General features: G+C 35.5%; 1 protein-coding gene across 1 annotated transcript in view; it reads left to right on the top strand.

The window, feature by feature from the left end:
- LOC125663892 (uncharacterized) overlaps positions 1–24,211 on the top strand; it is a 63,512-nt gene that overhangs the window by 22,961 nt on the left and 16,340 nt on the right. Inside the window, exons 8-25 of the mRNA XM_056160321.1 lie at positions 571–737; positions 3,211–3,404; positions 4,046–4,306; positions 4,932–5,032; positions 5,917–6,144; positions 8,889–9,048; positions 11,843–12,109; positions 12,345–12,539; positions 12,839–12,995; positions 13,348–13,618; positions 13,988–14,071; positions 14,288–14,360; positions 15,057–15,169; positions 15,324–15,480; positions 21,234–21,482; positions 21,923–22,117; positions 22,755–22,936; positions 23,760–23,961. Of these exons, the coding sequence (XP_056016296.1) occupies positions 571–737; positions 3,211–3,404; positions 4,046–4,306; positions 4,932–5,032; positions 5,917–6,144; positions 8,889–9,048; positions 11,843–12,109; positions 12,345–12,539; positions 12,839–12,995; positions 13,348–13,618; positions 13,988–14,071; positions 14,288–14,360; positions 15,057–15,169; positions 15,324–15,480; positions 21,234–21,482; positions 21,923–22,117; positions 22,755–22,936; positions 23,760–23,961 (3,256 nt within the window). The remainder of the gene's footprint in view (positions 1–570; positions 738–3,210; positions 3,405–4,045; positions 4,307–4,931; positions 5,033–5,916; positions 6,145–8,888; positions 9,049–11,842; positions 12,110–12,344; positions 12,540–12,838; positions 12,996–13,347; positions 13,619–13,987; positions 14,072–14,287; positions 14,361–15,056; positions 15,170–15,323; positions 15,481–21,233; positions 21,483–21,922; positions 22,118–22,754; positions 22,937–23,759; positions 23,962–24,211) is intronic.

The raw sequence follows: 24,211 nt of genomic DNA, 5'->3' as shown, positions 1-24,211 counted from the left end.
TAAACTACAAAAGAATGTGTAATTTATATGATAAATCAAAAGACACCACAGTAGTTTTCATTTCATTTATTCTGTGGGATCTCTCTGTACCTCTGTTGTGTCTGCTTACTTTTAGTATTTGTACTCTGTAGTACATGTACACTGTAGCCTAAGGCCTATTCTGTAGTACATTGTAGCCTAAGACATATTCTGTAGTAAACTGTAGCCTAAGACCTATTCTGTAGTTCACTGTAGTCTAAAGCCTACTATGCAGTACACTGTAGCGTAAGACCTATTTTGTAGTACACTGTAGCCTAAGGCCTATTCTGTAGTACACTGTAGCCTAAGACCTATTCTGTAGTTCACTGTAGCCTAAAGCCTACTATGCAGTACACTGTAGCGTAAGACCTATTTTGTAGTACACTGTAGCCTAAGGCCTATTCTGTAGTACACTGTAGCCTAAGGCCTATTCTGTAGTACTTTGTAGTCTGAGGCCTATTATGTAGTACTTTCTAGCCTAAAACCTATTCTGTAGTTGACTGACATAGTCTAAAACCTATTTTGTAGTACAATGTGGTGATATTTTTTCAGGAGGAGATGATACAAGAGGCATTATGTCACCAGTTTTCTGTAAAAGATGTCAAGCAACTTGGGCATGGCACTGCTTCACGCTTGATTGGATTGGCTGACCGTCCAGGGAGACACGTGACTAATCAGCACTGTGTGATGTATGAAGCAGCTGTAATTCCCCTAGAGAGGTAACACGATTATTGTTCATGGTACAGATTCTGTAAATGTAATGTACAGTGACTGCAGTTTAAAATGCATGTACTGAAAGCACGGATATTTATGCATGTGAGTAAATGCAGTAAACATGAAATTGAAATGATAAAATGATACAATGACATATCTTATTCAGAGTAATACCTGAAACACTTAACTTAATGATTCAGTAAAATGTGATAAAGAGCTCCTGTGTTTTGTCTAAATATCCCCAGCATATCATTTGCTTGTGTAATGCAGTTTGCAACAAAATATGTACCTTAACACTGTAGAGATTGTACCCACAAGTGAGGTTTCTTTTATAAAATTGCCTAATTCAGAGCACCAGGGAAAATTAGAAAGTTTTGTGGAGTTTTCTTTTGACAGAGAGATGTTATTGAGAGAGATACCTGTATCATTATATAGCATTGCAAGTACAGGGGCCCGTTTTACAAAAGGTCGTAAGTCTTAAAATTAGTCGTAAGACATAACGTACGATGTGCGACCGTTTTACAAAGATTTAGGATTTACGAGTTACGATGAAATTCGCCCTTAAGTCTACGACCGCCCGGGGGCGACCCTATGTCCCAAGTTTTGTTGTAAGTGCTCCATAAAATCTTTGTTACTATGGTTATTAAAATAATTCAACATGGCTGCATTTCTAATGTTAAATGTTATGAATGAGACTCATAAAAAACGTGCGCTGCGAGTGTTTCGCGATAAAAATAATCCATTGGACTAGCTACCTCAATGATGTTGAGGTAGTCGAGAGATATCGTTTGCCCAGGCGGTATCTCTACGAGTTAACAGATTTAGTGCGGGGAGACGTAGAGCATCCTACAAACCGAAGTAAGGCTGCACCAGATGTTATTCAAGTACATACCATGATTCATTATTGTCTGCACACATAAGGGCCTGTCCTGCCTCCTTTGTTTACTACAATGCGTCACTTCCTCTGATGACTTCGTCACACAAAATGTGGTTACGTTCTCGTATATTTCCGTCAGTGCGCGGATCAAACAAATGTAGCAAGTGTGTGCCATAGGATCCATTGCAATGTTTGTATATTCCCGCATAGACCATACTTTTTCCAATGATGTTGACTACTTCAAGCATTTTTTTAAAAGAAAGTATGCATGTCATATCAGATCTTATTGATTCCGAGACACCCATCCACACGTAGGCCTATAGTTATATACGCCTTTGTTATACATGTACATGCACGTACTAGTACATCATTTATATGCACAATGTCATCCAATACCATGGTAAATTTATACAAATTATTTGTATGTATGAGAAAGACACTATCGGGAAAAAATTGTGAATGAATTAATCCCTAACCCTTTTCCACGTCCACCCCGTCCATTAAATTATCAGGCCTATTAGTATGTTTGTACATGTACTTCAAATGGAAAAAGAAATTGTGAGTGAATTAATTAATAACTACACCCCCCCCCCCCCATTATACCAGCTATTAGCATTTATGAAAAATAGACAGTGTTGCATTTTTTTTTAAAAGTGTGATTGAATGACCCCCCCCCCCCCCCCCCTCAACAAGTACATGTACCATCATATTGCTTGCTATTCACCTTCCTTTTTAACCAATCGTGCTATATATTAAACCACTTGATACAGCCACGTACCTGTAGAATCATGATTTTACATAGCCTAGTATATCATATATAGGCCTATATTTCAATACACAAGAATAACTCTTATTTAAAATAATCAAGTTAATTTCCCTGATATTGGAAATCTTTAATTAATAATAAGATAATTAGGAATATATATAATTTGAGATCAAATAATAAGTCTAATTATTCATATAATATGCATGTATTAGCACAGCTAACTTATAAGCAATCCCCCCCCCCCCCCCTTCACCTTAGTGTTGTAACTCGAATATAAATGCATGCGCATTTGTATATACAATGTATGTAAAAACAAAATGCTTGCTCATAACATGCTGTGCAGTAATTAAGAATTGTGTATATGTACATGTATTGATCAGCTTCAAATGGTTGTTAACATTCCATCGACGAGCGCAGCGGTTTCACTGACGCTCCAGTTTTCTTTCCTCCCCAGTGTCTGCGCGTCGGGCTTCGCGTGGTATCTATATATGTTCATTTCTACAACTTCATGCGCTGAAGAGTTCCATATACGACTTGCGACAATGAATGTACGATATACGATTACGATACGTTTTGTAAAACGGTCCTACGATCTGTACGTCGTAAGTTCTTCAAATTTATGACTTAGGACTTAAGATTTACGACTTTTTGTAAAATGGGCCCCTGGTCTTTCTCACAAAATGCAATTGTAAGCCCTTCTATAGTGTCAGAAGATTCTCTAATAAATGATAGGAATTTACTAGATGTGGCATGTTATAGAATATTTGCAGTGATGAAGGAAGCATATGGCATTTTTTAAATCCTGTTATATTATATACAATTTTCTGACATGCAGCTTTGAGGTGAAAGGTCAGACTGGAATTCTGGGACACCAGACAAAAGAGGCTGCCCTGGCTTGCTTGGATAACTGCCCTTTGTTGGAGAACATGGCTGAGTGGAGTCAATGGAGTCAGGTGTTTGAACCACAGCTGGGAAAGTTACGAGATTTCATCCAGAAATATGGAGAATGTCAACATTGGCCAATAGAGGGTATGTAAGGGAGAAAAATAAGCAAAGTTATATCTCATTGTAAGCAAGATTTCTCAGGTTAGCATTGTGGCCCATGGGCCTTTTCTTTTTTTGAGACCACTTGTCTCTGACTTTCAAACCTAGTGATCTGTTGATGATAGATCAATATTTGTTAGATTGACTTTGATACAGTGATTCTAATTGGTTGAAAATTTAGTTGATACACATACCCTATGACATCATGCCATAGTGTGGAACATTGTGTTCAAGTCTGTAACATAAAATCTAACATTTTATTGGTTGACACCAGCAACATCGAAACTGGAGACCAACACCTTAAGGTTAAAATTGTGGAAGATTCTCACAAGTGGATACAATGTGGCATTCATTTGTGTCTGGACCTAAAGTTATAAACTAGAAGTTTTCTATTTGTTGGTTTATTGGAATGTTAACTTAAAAATTTAACAGAGAACTTGTGCAGCGATACAGTATGGGTGTTGATGCAGTTTTATATATCTTAATATCACTATTTATTAAAGTTTACCCCAAAAGTTTAGGGTTCAAATTCTTTTTAGTTAAATGTACGCTGAAAGATAATGAGAGGAACTATTAGTTCATTGAATTCAAACATGCAATCAATTTCAACCTTCTAAATTTTACAGGTGGATCCAAAGTAATGAACACAGATTTTATAGCTTTGGAGAGCTCCCCTGGGGAGTACCTAAAGCTGGTCAGTAGTACCTCCCCCGAGAAGTTCTGTGCATCCGTCCAGGGGAGGGTACCACGTGATGTCAGTGGACATCTGATGTCAATGGTGGTCTGGAACAAAGGCGTGGATAACATCCCTGTAGCTCTGCTGGCCAATCATGTTCGGGAGGAATTGTTCAAAATGCATGGGGAGGCCTCAAAAGACTGTGTGCCAGGTATGGTAGGGAAGCCTCAAAAGACTGTGTGCCAGGTATGGTGGGGAAGTCGTCAATGACTTTGTCATGGAATTGTGTGTGATATTTATACGATAGTGTCATGATTTGCATCTACTATGCTGAAATAGTAGTCAGGGTTTGACCAATGGTGGACGAGTTGGAGGCAAGTTCAATATGGGTCAAACCTTGACTAGTATTTCAGCGTATTACATGCAAATCATAACACGATTGTTGTCATTGTGACGACTGTGTAGATAATTTAAATGAAATGACACAAACCTCAAATAAAATGACACAAACCTCAATATTATTAGTTAGTGGTAAACTCTATAATTGATCATCTCTAAGAGTAGAGCTGCAGTAACATAATAAATAACGCATTTGCTTAGCAAGCGCACTGTCTGGAGTTTGAACCCTCAAATGAGCACTTACTTTTTTATGTGTGAAAAGTTTGAAGAACACAAAGAAGAAAAATTACACAGAAGAAATAGTGATAGTGTACATTTATAAATAATTGTGCAGTATGCGAAAATAGTAGAGTATTGAATGCATAGGGACAAGCTGACAGGAAACATAATAATTATGTATTTTAGTACCGAGATTTAATTTGATTAATTTTTACCAGGAGCACCATCTGGTTGTCAGCCCGGGGAGGCCGCTGTTCATTTTGTTCGGGACTGCTTGTTGACTTTACCTGTCAAAACCTGTGCGATCCTGGCTTCTCAGGTACCGTGAATGTTTGAGTATAAAATCTCATCTATTCTTCTCTGCCAGTGTTAGCTTTGTGTGTGCTACATTATCCACAAATTGTTCCCAAAACTTAATCAAGTCCTGTCAGTCAATACGCTTTGATTTCGAATGAAATCTGATGTGTAATAAGGGACTGTTTGATGATTACTGATAATTTTTGTATTGTTCATAATGAAGTCAATCATTCATAAAGAAGTACAAACTGTAGAAAATTTATTTATGGGGGCAAGATTTTTAATTTTAAAAAAGTGAGCATTCCATGGAGACTTGATTATTGATTTTGTGGATAAGGAGTTGTTATTGATTTAGTGGATAAGGAGTTGTTATTGATTTAGTGGATAAGGAGTTGTTATTAATCATTGATTTAGTGGATAAGGAGTTCTTATTGATTTAGTGGATAAGGAGTTGTTATTAATTATTGATTTAGTGGATAAGGAGTTGTTATTAATCATTGATTTAGTGGATAAGGAGTTCTTATTGATTTAGTGGATAAGGAGTTGTTATTAATTATTGATTTAGTGGATAAGGAGTTGTTATTAATCATTGATTTAGTGGATAAGGTGTTCTTATTGATTTAGTGGATAAGGAGTTGTTATTAATTATTGATTTAGTGGATAAGGAGTTGTTATTAATCATTGATTTAGTGGATAAGGAGTTCGATCTTACTGATTTAGTGGATAAGGAGTTTTTATTCTTTATTGATTTAGTGGATAAATAGTTCTTATTCGTTGTTGTTGATCAGTTTCTTTTGTTGGTATAGGATTCCAATATGTAGTGATCTCCATACCATTTGAACAGTGTAATTTTAACGCCAAGAAAATTGAGTGATAATTTTAGTTGAAGTTGTGGTTGTGTTTTAGATGTTCCTGGAACCGCTAGGCCAGGTAATCGGACAATCCAAATCAAAGACCATGCTTCTCCAGTCATGTGTAACTGTGTCTCAATTAAACCGTCTGCAGCAGCTGGGCTGTCTGTTGGGTGTAGCTGAGTGGATGGACAGTATTCAAGGCCGATGTCGACCAACACCCACTTCTCTAGAGGAGGTGGCTCCAGAGTTTGCAGAGGAGTTCTTCAAAGATGAACCTGAGGTAATTTGTATCTTTGAAATACAGTCAAATATGGTTATGAGGAACAGGTACATGTATATTTTACTGTCATTCCAGAAACAGTGTGTCTGTTTGCATGGATAACACTTGTGAATTGTCATATCACTTACTGATTGGCTGTTTGATTTCAATAAAGTGAGTTTGGATGACCACATTATGCCATTTTTTTCAATGTGGTTGGTTACTGAGAATAAATGTAAAACCTGTTTCATTCAACCAAAAATATTCATGTTCAATTAAGCAAAGTAACATGCTGTTTTTGGAATGATAGTATATATAATACAGTGAAGGGTCTTTGTTTTCTTTAACTTTATTATGTCTCCCCTCTTTCAGGGGGAGACATATTGTTTTTAGAGTTTCTGTCTGTCCATCTGTCTGTCACAAAATCTTGTGAACGCTTCTCCTCCTATATGGCTTGTCGGATAGACTTAAAACTTTGTACAATGCTTCATTGCCATTTGTAGATGTGCATATTGTCAGGACAGGAGGATCCAATTATTTTGCTAAAAGTTATAGTGGATCTAAGAGGGGTGGAGGATGTAAAATAGCTTGTGAATACTTCACCTATATGGCTTATCAGATAGATTTGAAATTTTGTCCAATAGTGGATCCAAGAGGTGTGGAGGATGTTAAAATAGCTTATGAACTCTTCTCCTTTATGGCTTATCTGATAGACTTGACATTTTGCACAATACTTCAATGCCCTTTGTAGATATGCATATTGTAGGGACAGTAGGATCCAATTGTTATCCTTCAAGTTATAGTGGATCTGAGGGGTGGAGGGTGTTCAATAGTTTGTGAGCACTTCTATGTGGCTTATTGGAGTTCATAATAGCTATGTCCCTGCTCATGCTTTCTTCTCCATATCATTCAGTACATTAAGGGGAGGAGGTTTTATTTAGAGCACTTCCAATTTGGGAGCTGAGGAGACATCTGTTTTTCATAAAAACAATCTCTAGTGTTTTTAGCATATAGTCTGAAAAATATGTAGAGCTACAATTTCTGTATTCAGCGTTTGAAAAGACAACTATGGTTAAACCTCATTATTTTGAACTCATTAGGGCTGAAAAAAACTTCAAGATATCAGAGGGTTTGAGATACTGAGATTAAAATACATAAAGAAAATATATTGGGGACTTCCAGTTCACTTCGACATATCCATGGAATTCGAGATATCGAACTGGTCACGGTAGCTCAGTGGTAGAGCGTTTGCTTTGTAACGTCAAACCTAAGTAGTGATTGCTTTTTTGTGAGAATCATGAGTCTATCAGATATGACTTCAAAAACTGAGGTCCCGTGTTGCAACAGGCGTTGGCATATTAAAGAACCCTCACTGCTACAGTCCTGAGCACTAAGCATACCGTATATACTCGCCTATAAGTTGGATTTTTGGGAGTAAATTTTTGGTCCAAAACTCTATGTCTGACTTATAGGCGCGTCCTAAGAAGATTGGTATTTTTCTGGGCGGCAAAATGTAGTGTTTTTTAAACAACTCTGACGATTATCATGGACTACCACACAAATGATTATTGTTCACAAATATCTAGACATATTGTATTGTTTGTGTATTTTAAAATCATGTATAAAGTACAAGTATTTACATATTTTTATCTAGTTAAAAATTATTTACATACCGATAACTAATACTAATCTATCGTTTATCGGTAAAATTGAATTACGAACCCGATTTAATATTGAAATATTCATATGTATACCTGCTGAAATATATTTCATAACAGACTGAATATTGTTAACAGATAATTTAGATCATCATTCTTGACTCTTAAAAACTTTATTGTTGATACAATGAATTATACCGGAATCCCACAATAACAGTTTGTGCGAGGCGCGTGCCACTAAGTAAACACGGTGTCAGGTACTGGTAATTAGGAGACCATAATTGCTTAGGTAACAAGGGATCATTGCGCATAATAGAACAAGGGTTGCGTTTAAACCCTGATAGATATGGCTTGGATATTGAGCAGATCATAATTATTAATTTCTCGAAATATTTGTTGAAAGATAGGTAAAAACACTAGAGCATTGACTTGAAATTGTCAACCGAATCTGACAAAAATTTGTAAAGACTTATAAGCGGGTCAATGGCAAATTCCTACAAAATAACCTTAAAAAATACAACCGACTTATAGGCGGACCGACTTATAGGCGAGTATGTACGGTAGGTCTAAATTTGTGGTACTTCACCTACAGCTGGTGTCGTCTCAATATGAGTGAAAAATTTTCAACAGGACATAAAACAAACAATCAATCGAGATATTGATGTTCAAGATACAGAAGTTCAACTGTATTTGTTGCATGATTTACAGGTACACATTTAACACCCAGGGATGTTGATTTCTTTGTTGCATGATTTACAGGTACACATTTAACACCCAGGGATGTTGATTTCTTTGTTGCATGATTTACAGGTACACATTTAACACCCAGGGATGTTGATTTCTTTGTTGCATGATTTACGGGTACACATTTAACACCCAGGGATGTTGATTTCTTTGTTGCATGATTTACGGGTACACATTTAACACCCAGGGATGTTGATTTCTTTGTTGCATGATTTACGGGTACACATTTAACACCCAGGGATGTTGATTTCTTTGTTGCATGATTTACAGGTACACATTTAACACCCAGGGATGTTGATTTCTTTGTTGCATGATTTACAGGTACACATTTAACACCCAGGGATGTTGATTTCTTTGTTGCAGATTATAGAGGACAGTGAGGATGAGGACAATTCATTAACCTCGTACTTATCAGATGTGGAGGTTGAGGCAGAGTTCAAAGTTCAGGAGGAAAAAGAGATGATTGTTGTTGATGAGTGTACAGAGCTTGAGGAGGATAAGGAAAAGAAAGAGTCCAGCATTGGTAACTAACTTATAAAGGTCATCTTAACAAAAACAGGAAGTGGTCTATTCTGATCAAAAGTCTAACTGCTAGCTTCTTCTTAACTTTTATCTCTTTAGGTCTGACTTTATCTCTTTAGATCTAACTTTATCTCTTTAGATCTAACTTTATAGCTTAAGGTCTGACTTTATCTCTTTAAATATAACTTTTATCTCTTTATGTCTAACTCTATATCTTTAGATCTAACTCTATCTCTTTAGATATAACTTTATCTCTTTAGATCTGACTTTATCTCTTTAGATATAACTTTATCTCTTTAGATCTCACTTTATCTCTTTAGGTATAACTTTATCTCTTTAGATATAACTTTATCTCTTTAGATATAACTTTATCTCTTTAGATCTAACTTTTATCTCTTTAGATTTAACTTTATCTCTTTAGATCTAACTTTTATCTCTTTAGATCTAACTTTATCTCTTTAGGTCTGACTTTATCTCTTTAAATATAACTTTTATCTCTTTATGTCTGACTCTATCTCTTTAGATCTAACTCTATCTCTTTAGATATAACTTTATCTCTTTAGATCTAACTCTATCTCTTTAGGTATAACTTTATCTCTTTAGATATAACTTTATCTCTTTAGATATAACTTTATCTCTTTAGATTTAACTTTATCTCTTTAGATCTAACTTTATCTCTTTAGGTCTAACTTTATCTCTTTAAATATAACTTTTATCTCTTTATGTCTGACTCTATCTCTTTAGATCTAACTCTATCTCTTTAGGTATAACTTTATCTCTTTAGATTTAACTGTATCTCTTTAGGTCTGACTGTGTCTCTTTAGATCTAACTTTATCTCTTTAGATATAACTTTATCTCTTTAGATCTAACTTTATCTCTTTAGATCTAACTTTTATCTCTTTAGATATAACTTTATCTCTTTAGATATAACTTTATCTCTATAGGTCTAACTTTTATCTCTTTAGATCTCACTTTATCTCTTTAGATCTCACTTTATCTCTTTAGATATAACTTTAGGTCTGACTTTATCTCTTTAGATCTAACTTTATCTCTTTAGATCTCACTTTATCTCTTTAGATATAACTTTAGGTCTGACTTTATCTCTTTAGATCTAACTTTATCTCTTTAGATATAACTTTAGGTCTGACTTTATCTCTTTAGATCTAACTTTATCTCTTTAGGTCTGACTTTATCTCTTTAAATATAACTTTCATCTCTTTAGATCTAATTTTTATCTCTTTAGATCTGACTTTATCTCTTTAGGTCTAACTTTATCTCTTTAGATATAACTTTTATCTCTTTAGGTCTGACTTTATCTCTTTAGATCTTACTTTATCTCTTTAGGTCTAACTTTATCTCTTTAGATCTAACTTTTATCTCTTTAGATCTCACTTTATCTCTTTAGATCTGACTTTATCTCTTTAGATCTAACCTTTATATCTTTAAATATAACTTTATCTCTTTAGATATAACTTTATCTCTTCAGGTCTGACTTTATCTCTTTAGGTCTAACTTTTTCTCTTTAGATCTAACTTTATCTCTTTAGATATAACTCTATCTCTTTAGATCTCATTTTATCTCTTTAGGTCTAACTTTTTCTCTTTAGATCTAACTTTATCTATGCAGATTTCACTTTTCTGACATTATCACCAGTGTGAGACTGACATTACACATGTGAGACAGTCATGTGAGAACTTTCTGAATTATACTGTTATGACATAAGTGATTATGATGTCCTGTATTTTCTATGAATTAAGTTACCTGTAGAAGTAAAATATTTTGTAATGTTTTCTTCAAAATTTCGATTTGATATAGCCTTAAGTTTTTAGGATACCTCAGGTAACCTATTGCAGTTGGTTGTTGTCCGTCATGCGTTAACGATTGAACATTTTTAACTTCTTGAAATCTACTATTCCAATTTTTTTTTCAAATTTGGTATGAAGCATCTGTTGGAACAAGGGGGACATAAATTGTAAAATTCAGGACTCCTACACCCTTGGGGCCCTAGGGATGGGGCAAAAACTGCCAAAAATTGACCAATTTTCAAAAATCTTTTTTCTACAACCGCACATGTGTGAGAAAAACTAAATGCAAAGTGATGTAGAGCAGCAAGGCCTCTACTAAGATTGGAAAAAGTAGCATCTTCTTTAGTGCTATTGATACTAAATTGAAGCTAAATGGATATTTAGAAAGAGCAGGTAGTCCTTTACCAAAATAGTAAATTTGATGATCCCAGGGATAGGGGTTTTGGTATCAAGGTGGGACCAAAATGGTCTTATCAAATGTGTGAACAATAGAAATTTTTAACTTCTTCTTGATAAATACCTTTTCAATTCTTTTCAAATTTGGTATGCAGCATCTTTGGAACAAGGGGGACATACATTGTAAATTTCAGGACTCTTGAACAGGAATTTTTTTTCTCGATTTCACTAGTTCTCAGGTGACCGATAAGGCCTGTAGGCCTCTTGTTTAGATTATACATGGAATGTAAACCATTTTCGGGTATGCTCTTTCTGACCATCTAATTAGTTTTTGTATTTGAATTCAAATGAGAATTTTGATGCTTTTTTTAAAAATCTTCTCAAAGCCTCCGAATTAATGCACAAAACTGTGGATAAAATATGAGAAAAATAATCCTTCAGTATTTAACTATGTGGATTTTCCCTATCCCATGCTCATACTAATGAAGGATTCTATTTAGCTCTTTAGATCTAACTTTATCTCATTAGATTAGATCTCACTTTATATCTATATCTCACTTTATCTCATTAGATCTCACTTTATATCTCATTAGATCTCACGTTAAAGTCAGACAGTCCTATTGACCTTCTCTCGCCTGAGGACAATGAAAGCAAGGTGCCATCATCAGTAACCATGGAGACGGACTTAGAGCAGGCTTGTCGGGAGATTGTGGACCGGATTAGACGGGACGAGTTTGGGATTGGGGTGGAGCTGAATGAAGATGGACAGCGGCTGATGAGAGTCCAGCAAGAGAGGCTTGGCCGAAGTCTGGACAGGCTGTCCAAAGACCTGTACAGCAAGGACACACACTTTGTTCTCGGTGAGGTGGACAGGAAGTACTTTGTGCATAAAGCATTGATTGAAAAAAAAAATTCACATTTAAATGAAAAAAGAACAAAAGTAATAGTTTTAAGATTGCATGATGGTTTTCTTGCTTTGAATAAATGTCACATGTTTTGAATATCAATTAGGTATTGACAAGATTGACTGCTTTTCAAATTGTTTCAAAGTAGTAACATGTCATAACTAACTATGTCACTGTATCTGTTTGGCAGAGCTGATACAGAATGCTGACGACAACAGCTACCCAGATGACTTACAGAAGAATGACTGTCCGTCTGTCCAGTTTGTCATGAGGCTGGACGGGGTGGTGGTCCTGAACAATGAGAATGGATTCCGAGAAAAGGACATTCGTGCTCTCTGTGACGTGGGAAGAAGTACCAAGGGAAAGCACAAGGCAGGGTATATTGGTAAGTAATACAAATCTGGTGTTCACAAGGTCTTAACGCTGTAGATCATTTTATGTTGTGAGACCTTAGTGTCAAGATACAATGATGTATTTCTTCATGAGACATAACTTTCTTGAAAAAAATTATTTATTGCTTCAGTCTTCTCTCTTTTATTTCTGGATTTGACTCAACCTTCACTCTTTCATCAAGGTCCCTTGAACTTCGAGTTATCAAGAGTCACCAGTATGATTGTTGTCAAAAAGGACTTCACTTTTAATTGTTCAGAAAATGCTGATTGTGACAAATTTTTGCATTACCAGGTCAGAAAGGCATCGGATTTAAGTCCGTTTTCCGAGTGACAGATGGACCAGAAGTCCACTCTAATGGTTTTCACATCAAGTTTGATGTTCAGTCAGGACCAACGGGGTACATCCTGCCTCACTGGGTGGAGGAGGACCGGTGGGAGGAAAACGAGGGGTATGTTCTTTCATTTCTCCATAGGATGAACTCATTTAAATCTCTGTCTCACTTTGTAGGCAATTGGAATAAAAGACATGTTTGGTATTGTATTTCTGATGGTTAATGTACAGTTGAATATTGTATTTCTGATGGTTAATGTACAGTTGAGTTTTGTATTTCTGATGGTATATGTACAGTTGAGTATTGTATTTCTGATGGTTTTGTACAGTTGAGTATTTTATTTCTATTGATATAAGTACTGTCGAGTATTTTATTTCTATTGATATAAGTACTGTTGAGTATTTTATTTCTATTGATATAAGTACTGTTGAGTATTTTATTTCTGGTGATAAATATTTATGTCCTTCAGCTGGACGACAAAGATTGTGCTCCCCCTGAAGGAATCCATGAAGTCCCAAACAACCACCCTGGCAGCCCGATTCAACGACATCCATCCGTCCCTGCTGCTGTTCCTGAACCGTCTGCGACATATCACCATCGAGAACCGAGTGGAGAATTTTGTACAGGAAATACACAGGAGAGACCCTGGAGAGAATGTGGTGGAGATCACCCATAGCAACAAGGTGGACCGATGGCTAGTGGTCAAGAAACGGCTGGATGCCTCCAAAATATCATTGCAGGTCAGTGGTGTGAGCTAAATTTTGGTGGTTCACAACTCCTGTTATGAAGGGATTGAAGTTAAAGAAAATGTACAGTGTATGTGTGTTAATGTGCCGACTGTTTTACAACTGTGGATCACTGACTTATATTTACACGATCTTGCCAAGTTGGATTTATCAGCAAAAGACGATGTTCACAAATCTTTAATGTGTTCATTACTTTATTTAGAATTATTCCCGAGAAACTTGATTTTGTGTCAAGACTACTCTGCAGATTTTTACAAAAATAAAGTTGTCATGAACAGAAAGTGATCAACAGTGTCTTCACTCATTCTGACATCTCCTCTCTGTGTGTGTGGAGTTTAAATAAATCATTGAATTGTCTTGCAGGCCAAATCAGGTGTAGAGGTGGAGTCCACAGAGATTGCCCTGGCTTTTCCGCTCCGACCAGCAGGACAGAAGAAAGACAGCAAGGTACTGTTCATTTGTCACAATCAGATGTATGTATATACTTATGTATGTAATGAAGTCAGAATTAAACAGTAAGATGTACACTGTAATAAGGCATCGTCAATTGATCTGAAATATGTTATGTGTATGTACTTACTTATGTGATAGAATAAGAGATAAATGATACGATTTACTTAGTTCTAAAACTTTACTTATGGCTGGTTTTTTGTTATAATATAGTTTGTTCCGCCAAAGCAACCAGTGTTTGCCTTTCTTCCTCTCAGGAGTTATGGATTCCGGTTCATCATTCAAGGTAGGATTTCCACTTATTTAATGTACAGTATATGTATTTAATTATCATTATTAATTTTGATTTAGAGTTTATCTACGTTTATCGTTCACCAAGTGATTTTGATGTACCTTATTTCCGAGTTCAGTTATCTCCTTCTTCTGTAGGTGATTTTGACATTCCATTAATCTTAGTTTCATTTATGGTTGTATTTTACCCTAGGTGATTTTGACATTCCATTAATCTTAGTTTCATTTATCGTTGTATTGTACCCTAGGTGATTTTGACATTCCATTAATCTTAGTTCATTTATGGTTGTATTGTACCCTAGGTGATTTTGACATTCCATAAATCTTAATTCCAAGTTTATTTATTTTCCTGTGCCCAATGGATTTTGACATTCTTTAATTCAAAGTTTAGTTTTCTTTTTGTTGTTCCCTAGGTGATTTTGATGTTCATTTGAGTTTATTTGTCTTTGTTCCATAGGAGATTTTAATTAATGTTTGTTTGATTTCAATTGTCTTTGTTGCCTAGGTGATTTTGATGTTCGTTTGAGTTATTTGTCTTTGTTGCCTAGGTGATTTTGATGTTCGTTTGTCTTTGTGCCTACAGGTGATTTTGATGTTCATTTGAGTTTGTCTTTGTTGCCTAGATGATTTTGATGTTCGTTTGTCTTTGTTGCCTAGGTGATTTTGATGTTCATTTGAGTTTGTTGCCTAGGTGATTTTGATGTTCCGTCCAGTCGTGAGGATGTGGACAGAGACAGTCTGTGGAACCAGTGGCTTCGTAATGAAATCCACGTCCTCTTTATAGAAGCTCTGGATACATTCAAAGTATATGCTTTACAAAACTCATTCATGTGATTTATCAGTCATTTCATATTTAACTGTCTGTACATTTGATTAATTAATCATATTGTGTTTGTCTGTACATTTGATTAATTAATCATATTGTATTTATCTGTCTGTACATTTGATGAATTCACAGAGTCATGGAGACTTCACTAACATGGAGGCTGTGTCTGCCTTCCTGCAGTTTGTTCCTGTTGAGGATGAAATCATTGATTTCTTCAGACCAGTGGCCAATCAGATTCTACAGAAACTTCGAGCCAAGCAGTGCATCCCTACTCAACCCAACCAAAAAGGTAATTCAAGGGCTACAAGACCAGATTTGAAATGTTGTCTGTTTAGTATTTGGGAAGAACGATTTTGACATATGTGTAGATAGGTAAGAAAAATATATATATATAATTATTTAAATATTGGCTGAATATGTTAATAGTGTGGATTCTTTGATTTTAAAGTGAAGTGATTTTCATATAGCAAGAACAAGGTACGATTGTATACATAAAAAGACCTAATTTTTCTCTCTCTATGGAATTAACCTTAATCAGTGTTTTAAGAAAGTAAAATATATGCCAGGTATTATAATATGTCAACAAAATGAGAATGATATTCCTAATTGGATAGTATTATGACATCATGAATAAGACATTTCCCGCCTTTTTTTCAAAATAATTAAGCCTTAAAACTGTCAAATGTCATACAGATTATTGCTCAGGAAAAGATGTGCGCATTTGTCGAGCAAAATGAAAATGATATATATTGTATAGTGTAGCATTATTTAAGTTATTTTGTCTTCTTTGGGGGAAATCAGACTTTGAGTAATTTAGCTTTGCAGGTACTTTCATGTAGAATGTATTATCTGATTTCCCCCAAAATCTTATGTTGAAGATTTCTTTCGTCATTTGGTATTGTAATAAATGACAAATTTTCAATCTCAATCATTCTTTGTTCAGATTTTTTATGACAGCAAAAACGAGCTACGGTGAGCAGAGTTTGGGTAATAGAAGCTGATAAACATAAAATCAATATTATGGAACATAATAGCATTTATGTTTAAAGCGTATATATGTGTCATTTGCCCTATTGGGGACCTCGTATAACTTTACCCCGTTGGGGGCCTCAAGTTTGTTAGCCAATCAATGGCTTGGATAGACACGCGATAGCTTGTGTTTTGCACACGTTAGCCTTTTCATATACATGGGATTCAGTGAATACAAATTGTAAAGCGGATCAAAGTTTTTTCATTTTGTTCAACCCTCCACCACCCCAACTTTCCGTCCTCAATATGGAGGTTTACTCCGGTGCTATGCAATTTTTTTATATAGGCTTTTAATCATTTGGGTTGGCCTTATTTGTTCGCCATCTTTTTGCTCTGGGTTTGTTTTGATGAATTTTTATTTGTCATCTTATAGCGTAGCATTATTATATTTAAGTTATTTTGTCTTCTTTGGGGGAAATCAGACTTTGAGTAATTTAGCTTTGCAGGTACTTTCATGTAGAATGTATTATCTGATTTCCCCCAAAATCTTATGTTGAAGATTTCTTTCGTCATTTGGTATTGTAATAAATGACAAATTTTCAATCTCAATCATTCTTTGTTCAGATTTTTTATGACAGCAAAAACGAGCTACGGTGAGCAGAGTTTGGGTAATAGAAGCTGATAAACATAAATTGTGTATTATTTTAAGATACCTCAATATGAATTTGCTCGATGCATGCGCTGTATGTTTTCTGAAAGGAAAACCACCTGAAATTGTGGATATTTTCATTGAAAATGGCATTTCTGCAATTTTATGCAAACTTATAGATCTTGTCATATGACACAAACCATTTTGATGATCAAACTGAGTGGATATTGGGTTTGCTAATCCATTCCTTATTTGAATGTCAGGGTTTGAGCTCTAAGTGAAATCATCGATATTTTGGGCCAAATGACTATAGAAACTGTACCTACTTCTTACTAAAATTTTAGTCAATTTATTAAAGCAAAGAAATTTAGAAAATATTTTGAATTTTGGAAGCTAAAAGGAAATGAAATCTCTTGAGAGAAATGAGAATAGAAATATTTGAGTCGCTGTATTGTTTTTTTTTGGTTTTTTTTTCTTTTTTGAGTCAGTTGCAAAGGGGCAAACAAATGCTATTTTGATTTTGGGCTACCATATAGCGGGTTTTTTACATGGGGTTGTAAATTTGGCTTATTTTAGCGGTTAGATAGCTTTCCACCAAAATTTCACTTGCCAAATATGCAACCAATTGCGACTTCAGTATTTGTAAGAGAGACAATTCAGCAAATCGCCAAATTTTAGACTCACGGAATAAATCCGCTATATGGTATTAAATGACTTGTTAAGGATTTCTCAATATTTAGGTGACCTGAGGAAACTCGGTGACCTATTGCAATAAGCAATTTCTGAGATATCAGCTCATCTGTGATGGAGGTATGTTAAGTATTTTATTGATCACTTGGTTGGGTACAAGATGTACACATATATCACAGACTAGTTATTAGATAATGATAAAAAGTTATGAAAGCATAAATTTTGTTTACATCAGCCGTTGGTATACTTTATACCACCTTCACACTCACAGATTTTTTCTTACGAGTCCTTATGGATCTCCGACTCATAGTCAATCGCAAGCATTCGTAAATCACTTATCCATATCCGTTAATAACTCGTCACAACTTGCACACACTCGTAAGGATCCGTGAAAGTAGGGGAAAATTTTTAGGTCACCTGAGTAAACTCAGGTGACCAACTGCAATCGGTTGTCGTCCGTCATCGTGCGTTAACAATTGAACATTTTTTAAACTTCTTCTTGAAAAGGGGGACATAAATTGTAAATTTCAGGTCTCCAACACCCCTGGGGACTTAGGGGCGGGGCAAAAACTGCCCAAAATTTACCAATTTTCAAAAATCTTCTTCTTAAGAACCGCACATGTGTAAGAAAAACTAAATGCATGGTGATGGCCTCTACCAAAATTGTAAATTTCATGATCCCTGGGGTAGGGGTTCTGACCCCAGGGCGGGGACAAACTTGTTATATAGTGTTTATGTGTAAAACACTTAAATAACATCTTCTTTAGTGTTATTGATACTAAATTGAAAGTAAATAGATAGAGCAGGTAGTCTAGCTTTACAAAAATTGTAAATTTTATTTTCCCCAGAGTAAGGGTTCTGACCCCAGGGTGGTGCAACACTTTGTATATAGTATTTATGTTTAAGTTTGCTGATACTGTATAAAATCTAAATGCATACTTAGGAATAGCAGAAAAGGATGTACAAAAAATGGTGAATTTCAATCAAAACCCAGGGTTATGACTTAAGGATGAGTCCAAAGTAGTCATATATTTTGATGTTTTAATGTTAATACACTTATTATTTAAAGTCTTTCATCAGTGTATGCACTTTTGAAGGCATTGAAGTTTCAAGAACACATCTTGTTTTATACTGTTGCTGAACATTAGAATTTAGCTTAGATATTCAGAACAGGAAATTTTTTCTAGATTTCATAGCCCATGGAAGTAGTGATACTTTTCACTAGTATTCAGGTGACCGATAAGTTTGACATGTCAAAAAAAATTTCACGATTGTCCACAGATTTCATTTTCCATAAATAACCCGTAAATAACTTGTAACAATCCATAAGCATCGTAAACTGGTCGCAAGAACACGTAAACTGCTCGTAAGAATCCGTTAAACACTCGTAAAAAGTTTTTTTTACGAATCTTTGTGGTTACTTTACCATACATGTATGTTAAGGATAGTTAACAAGTTGTTTACGGATTATTACGAATGCCTAAGTGATATTTACGATTTCAATCACGATGGGTTGGAATTGCTTTACTGATTGATCAGAGTCATCACGAGCACTTTACGTATAGATACGATTACTTTGCAAGTTCATATTAAACTTTACGATTAAGGAAAGGTATAAAAGACACAAAAATCTGACAGCTTCTTTCAGTAAATGTTATCAAGACATCAAAGAAGTTACACATTAATGTCAGTTGTCGAAAGATGATACAAAGCCAATTGCGAACACTTTTGAGTCAAAAATGTAAACAATCGTAACTAACTCCTAACTATTTGTAACAGCACGTTATCAACACATTAACAGGTCGTGATTTACACATGAAAGCTAAGGTAAATCATAAATTTTCGTAATGTACTCGTAACAATCCCTAAAAAGCTCGTAAAATGTTGTAAATTGCTTGTATTTATCCGTGTTCACTCAGAACAAATCGTAAATGTTTGCCATAAATGCATCGCAAGAACTCGTAATAAATCGTAAATGGTCAGTAAATACTCTTAAAACATTCTTAAATAGCTCTTTAAAGTGTGTACATCATAACAATCCACGTACTTTTACAGATTTGTGGAATACATAAGGATCCGTAAGAAAAATCCGTGAATGTGAAGGTACCATAAGACTGACCATATCAAGGATGATTTATAAATAACAAATTATTTATGGAGAAGGTTTATATAGGCAATACCTGTTGTCTAATCTTTAACAGGAAGGGAGGAAATGTAACGGACCAGACTGGGATTCGAATCCGGGCCCCCTGAATCTCTAGTCAGGTGCTCTACCAACTGAGCTATCTGGCCACCGGCGATCGAACCCGGCTGACCACTACATTCCTCCCTCCTTAAATTCTTCACACCTGAAAACATCAACCCAGGATCTTTATCCCCTGGCAGGCATTTTCACCTGTCACGGCACCAAATGTAACAGAAAGGGAGAAAATGCAATGGACCAGACCGGGATTTGAACCTGGGCCCCCTGAATCTCTAGTCAGGTGCTCTACCAACTGAGCTATCTGGCCACCAGCGATCAAATCCCGGTCTGGTCCATTGCATTTTCTCCCTTTAGAAAGAGCAGGTAGCTCTTTACCACAATAATTATTGTAAATTTGATGACCCCAGGGATAGGGCTTTTGGTATCAGGGTGGGGTCAAAATGGTCAGATATTAAATGTGTAAATGATAGATCATTTTTAACTTCTTGATAACTACCATTCCAGTTGTTTTCAAATGGTATAAGGCATTTTTGGGACAATGGGACCTTAATTGTAAATTTCAGGATTCCTGCACCTGTTGGGCCTTAGGGGCTGGACATAAAGTTCCAAAATTTAAAAATTAAAAAAAAATCTTCTCTATATTGTCCGCTCAATATCTCTAGAACCCTTTCCTTGACATACATCAGCTAGGTACATTATAAGAAGTAGATTATCTAAAGGTCAAGGGTCAAACTGGATATAGTAATATATTGTCTCATCTATATTTTTAGAACCATTTGCTCGATTGACACCAAACTTAATACATGGTACATGTACATCCAAAAGAGTAGATAACTCCACCCCTGTTGGTTTTGGGGTTACAAAGTCAAGGGTCAAACTGGACATAGTATTGTCTGCTCCATCTTGAGAATTCTTTCCCGACAGATATCAAACTTGGTACACTGATTTTACCCAAAGAGTAGATGATCCCTATTGCTTTTGAGGTCACAAGGTTACATATTCATTGTTAATAAATACATATGTTTACACTTTCCTTGTGCTGATTTGGAAGAGTTTTTATGGAGGTATAGTGAAAGACTATCAATTAAATGATGCATATAACCCTTTTCAATTTTGCATCATGGGGCATACATATTTTTGAAACGTTTCTAGTTAGTCAAAGTCTTTCTTGCAGAAAACATGAAGCACAGCTTTGGAATGCAAAATTTTACCATGATCATACATGTGTACTGAAAAGATAAATATATGTATAATATGAAGTTGGTCTAAGCCTGCCCTCTCTGTTTTACAGAAGAAAAACTGAAAAATTTTCATGTCAAAATACCAAACATTGCAGCAAACCATCATGTTTTTGACACTGTAATTCCTGTTTAATGTCATTTTAATCAAATTGAGAATAACAATTGAGTTGCTTAATAGGAATTCTTGCAGAGCTCGAGAGCATAAATCATTTTTGAAAGAAAAGCATGAAAGTCAATTATGGTGGGTAAATAGAGTCCTTATCATGTTTAGTTCATTTGTTTATTAACAGGCCAGTGTTCATGGAAAATTCCATCCCAGACAGTTATAGTGAAGGACCCGCGAATCCTGGAGGTTGTGACCTCTGACCTTCTGAAGGAGACTCTTAATCTTTTCTATCTCCACCGTGACGTGGCATCCATGTTAAATTCTACCCTGACCCAAAGTCTGGGTATAGAAGCTTTGAATACAGAGCACCTGCTTCTGATTGGGAAATCCTTACTGCAGCAGTGGTCATCCAGCCCTGAAAATGAAAACAAAGGTACAGAGATTTTACTATTTCGGGGAAAAAGAATGTTTCATAAATGTTGTCACCTATGCAGAAGAGATTGCTTTCTGACATCCACCCACAAATTTATTCCCACTTGTTGTGATACACGATAGCTATTGATACATCATGTCCAAAATACAGCAATATTAGGGTAAATTCTTTTGTCTCTGATGCATGTGAGGAAAGCAACACTCACACCTTTGAAAATGTCAAAGTTAGTTTGAAAATTCATACAAAGACATGAAAACACTAAGGGTATTTTCCATTTACCTGGTAAAACTGGCATTGACAGCATCAGCTAAGCTCAGAATAGAAATCATGTTTCTAATACAGAGGATCGATTTGATGATAAAAGTAAGCATTGCCAAGTTTTTAACAATTTAACATAAATACAAAGCACCCTAGATCTCCTTTTTATCTCTGATGAACAGATAATGATATCCTTGTGACTGCTAAGTGGATGGCCTGTGTGTACAGAAGTCTGGATGAGTTTTCAGACAACCAGTCCATTTACGACAAACTGAAGGCCATGAAGATCATTCCATTGGCAACTTATCAGAGACAGTCTACAAACAACAGCACCATCTTTTTCCCTCTGTCTGAAAACACTGGGTTTAGTTATAATGGTAAGAAGAAATATGCTATGTGTTTACATTTTGTAGTGAAAAAAATTAAATGTTCGTCATTTCCCCTTTGAAACAAAATGCAGGAATGAAATACACATGGTTTGCCCTTGTATGCATGTGTGGGTGTATATAGCATATGTTATGGACACTGTTTCACCATATCAGTCTCGCACTTATGCTTTTTGATTCTGATTCAAAAGGTTACAGGTCAAGGTCACTGTTGATTAGTAGTAAGAAGCAAGGCATTGTTTTTGTTATCATTAATACATTTATATTTATTACACAGTGTATTACTTGTACATATAACTTGAGGCAATTCCAACTGCATGTTAATAAAACCTATATTGTTTATAAAAATGTCATTGTGGGGCAAAAAATATAAGATCATGGTGCTCGGTGATCATTTAAAGCACAAGTTACATACACTATAATGAGCACACTCTTCAATTTGAGTCAACTCACACAAACAAAATTTGGGAAATAACTTTGTGGAGAGAAATGGCAATGAAATTTTATGGGTCAGAGCTTTTTTCAGGTTAGTAGAAAAGGGGGTACTAGATTTTGATTATAGTGCAGGTAAAACATGAATTTATGTAAAGTATTTTCTAACATCAACTTATTGATATTCTTGGCACAGACCCTATGACAGTGCTACAGCAGGATTTGAACACAGTCCACCCACTTCTGGTTTCTACTACTGACAATGAGGTGAACTCGCAGGTCCAGAAGTTGTTACAGAAGATTGGAGTGTGTCATCTTTCTCCTCGCGAGGTCATCTGTCACCACATCATTCCTACTCTCCAGTCCGACTCGTGGAAGGTCCGTGTTTTGTGTACTATTTCTGGGAACTTGTAAATGTAGGCTTGTATACTATTTGTTTATGTCAGATTTTGTTTGTGGTCTTACACAAGCAGTCAGAAGGTGACCATGAGTCTTAAAGTTTGGGGATTGTCAAGTTTGCTAACCTTTAACCTTGAGTTGTTGTACACTAGCTACAGACTCACTGAGACTGTGTACAGTAGAACAAGCTTACAGCAGAGTGCCGGGGATGAATAATTTTGAATCATCACCAAAGTAATTTGTTATATCCAATTAGTTCATAATATGTTTTAAAACAATATGAAATGAAAATCACTTTGCATGAATTTATTGTCCCTCGCAATTCATTGTGAGAGGGAATAGAGTAACGGGACTGTTTGTGTGAGGGTGAGTAAGTATGTGAGTGTTGCTCGATTCATTTGATACTTCACAGGTAGCTTTGTGATCAAGATAAAAAGAACACTATTCATTTTTGGGTCAAAGTTTAAGGTCATAACAAGACTTTGTAGAAAAAGCTTGTAGACACTCTATAGGCCTCATTTGTTGCTCGATTGATTTGATATTTCACTTGTGGCTTTGTTATAAGATAAGAAGAACCCTATTGAGTTTAGGATGAAAAGGTAGCTTTGTTAATGATAAATACCCTATTGAATTTAGGATTAAAAGGTCAAGGTCATTATGGGACTTCATAGAAAAAGCTTGTAGACACTCATTGTAAGGGGGTATGCCTCACCTTGCGGAGCTCTTGTTGTAATTGTGTTTGCTGTAACCATTGTTTTACTGTATGTATGGTTCTGAGCAGTCAGTTGTGTTACTTTTTCAGGATAAGAAGGAGAATATTTTAATCAGTTATATAGTGTACATAAAGGAACAGACAGACCTTGATCCATCACTCATCAATATGGAGGAGCTGGGAAAGTCAGCCATATTGAAAACCAACAAAGGTCTACAGAATCCCTCCCAGGTCCCCGTACATTTCCCACCAGATTACAAAAATGCCATCAATCTACAGGCTGAGTTACCAGGTACAGGATAAAAGGGGGAGGGGATTTCTTATACACATTCCTGATATTTCTTGTGTTTGAACTAATCAAATGAGACTCAAGTGTAGAAAAATTACTGATGTTTTACGTAAAGGATCTACAATTTTTGAATTGATATCTCTACAATGTCATGTTAACATACTTTTCAATGTTATGATTATGTAAATACTTGCATACAAGTTGATTTACATGTAAGTCGGGGACCCATTTTCAGAGAAATTTTTAGGAATTT

Source organism: Ostrea edulis, chromosome 1 (assembly GCF_947568905.1).
Source record: "Ostrea edulis chromosome 1, xbOstEdul1.1, whole genome shotgun sequence".
Taxonomy (NCBI): domain Eukaryota; kingdom Metazoa; phylum Mollusca; class Bivalvia; order Ostreida; family Ostreidae; genus Ostrea; species Ostrea edulis.
The sequence above is the reverse complement of the archived record's forward strand: the minus strand, read 5'-3'. Positions and strand labels throughout refer to the sequence as shown.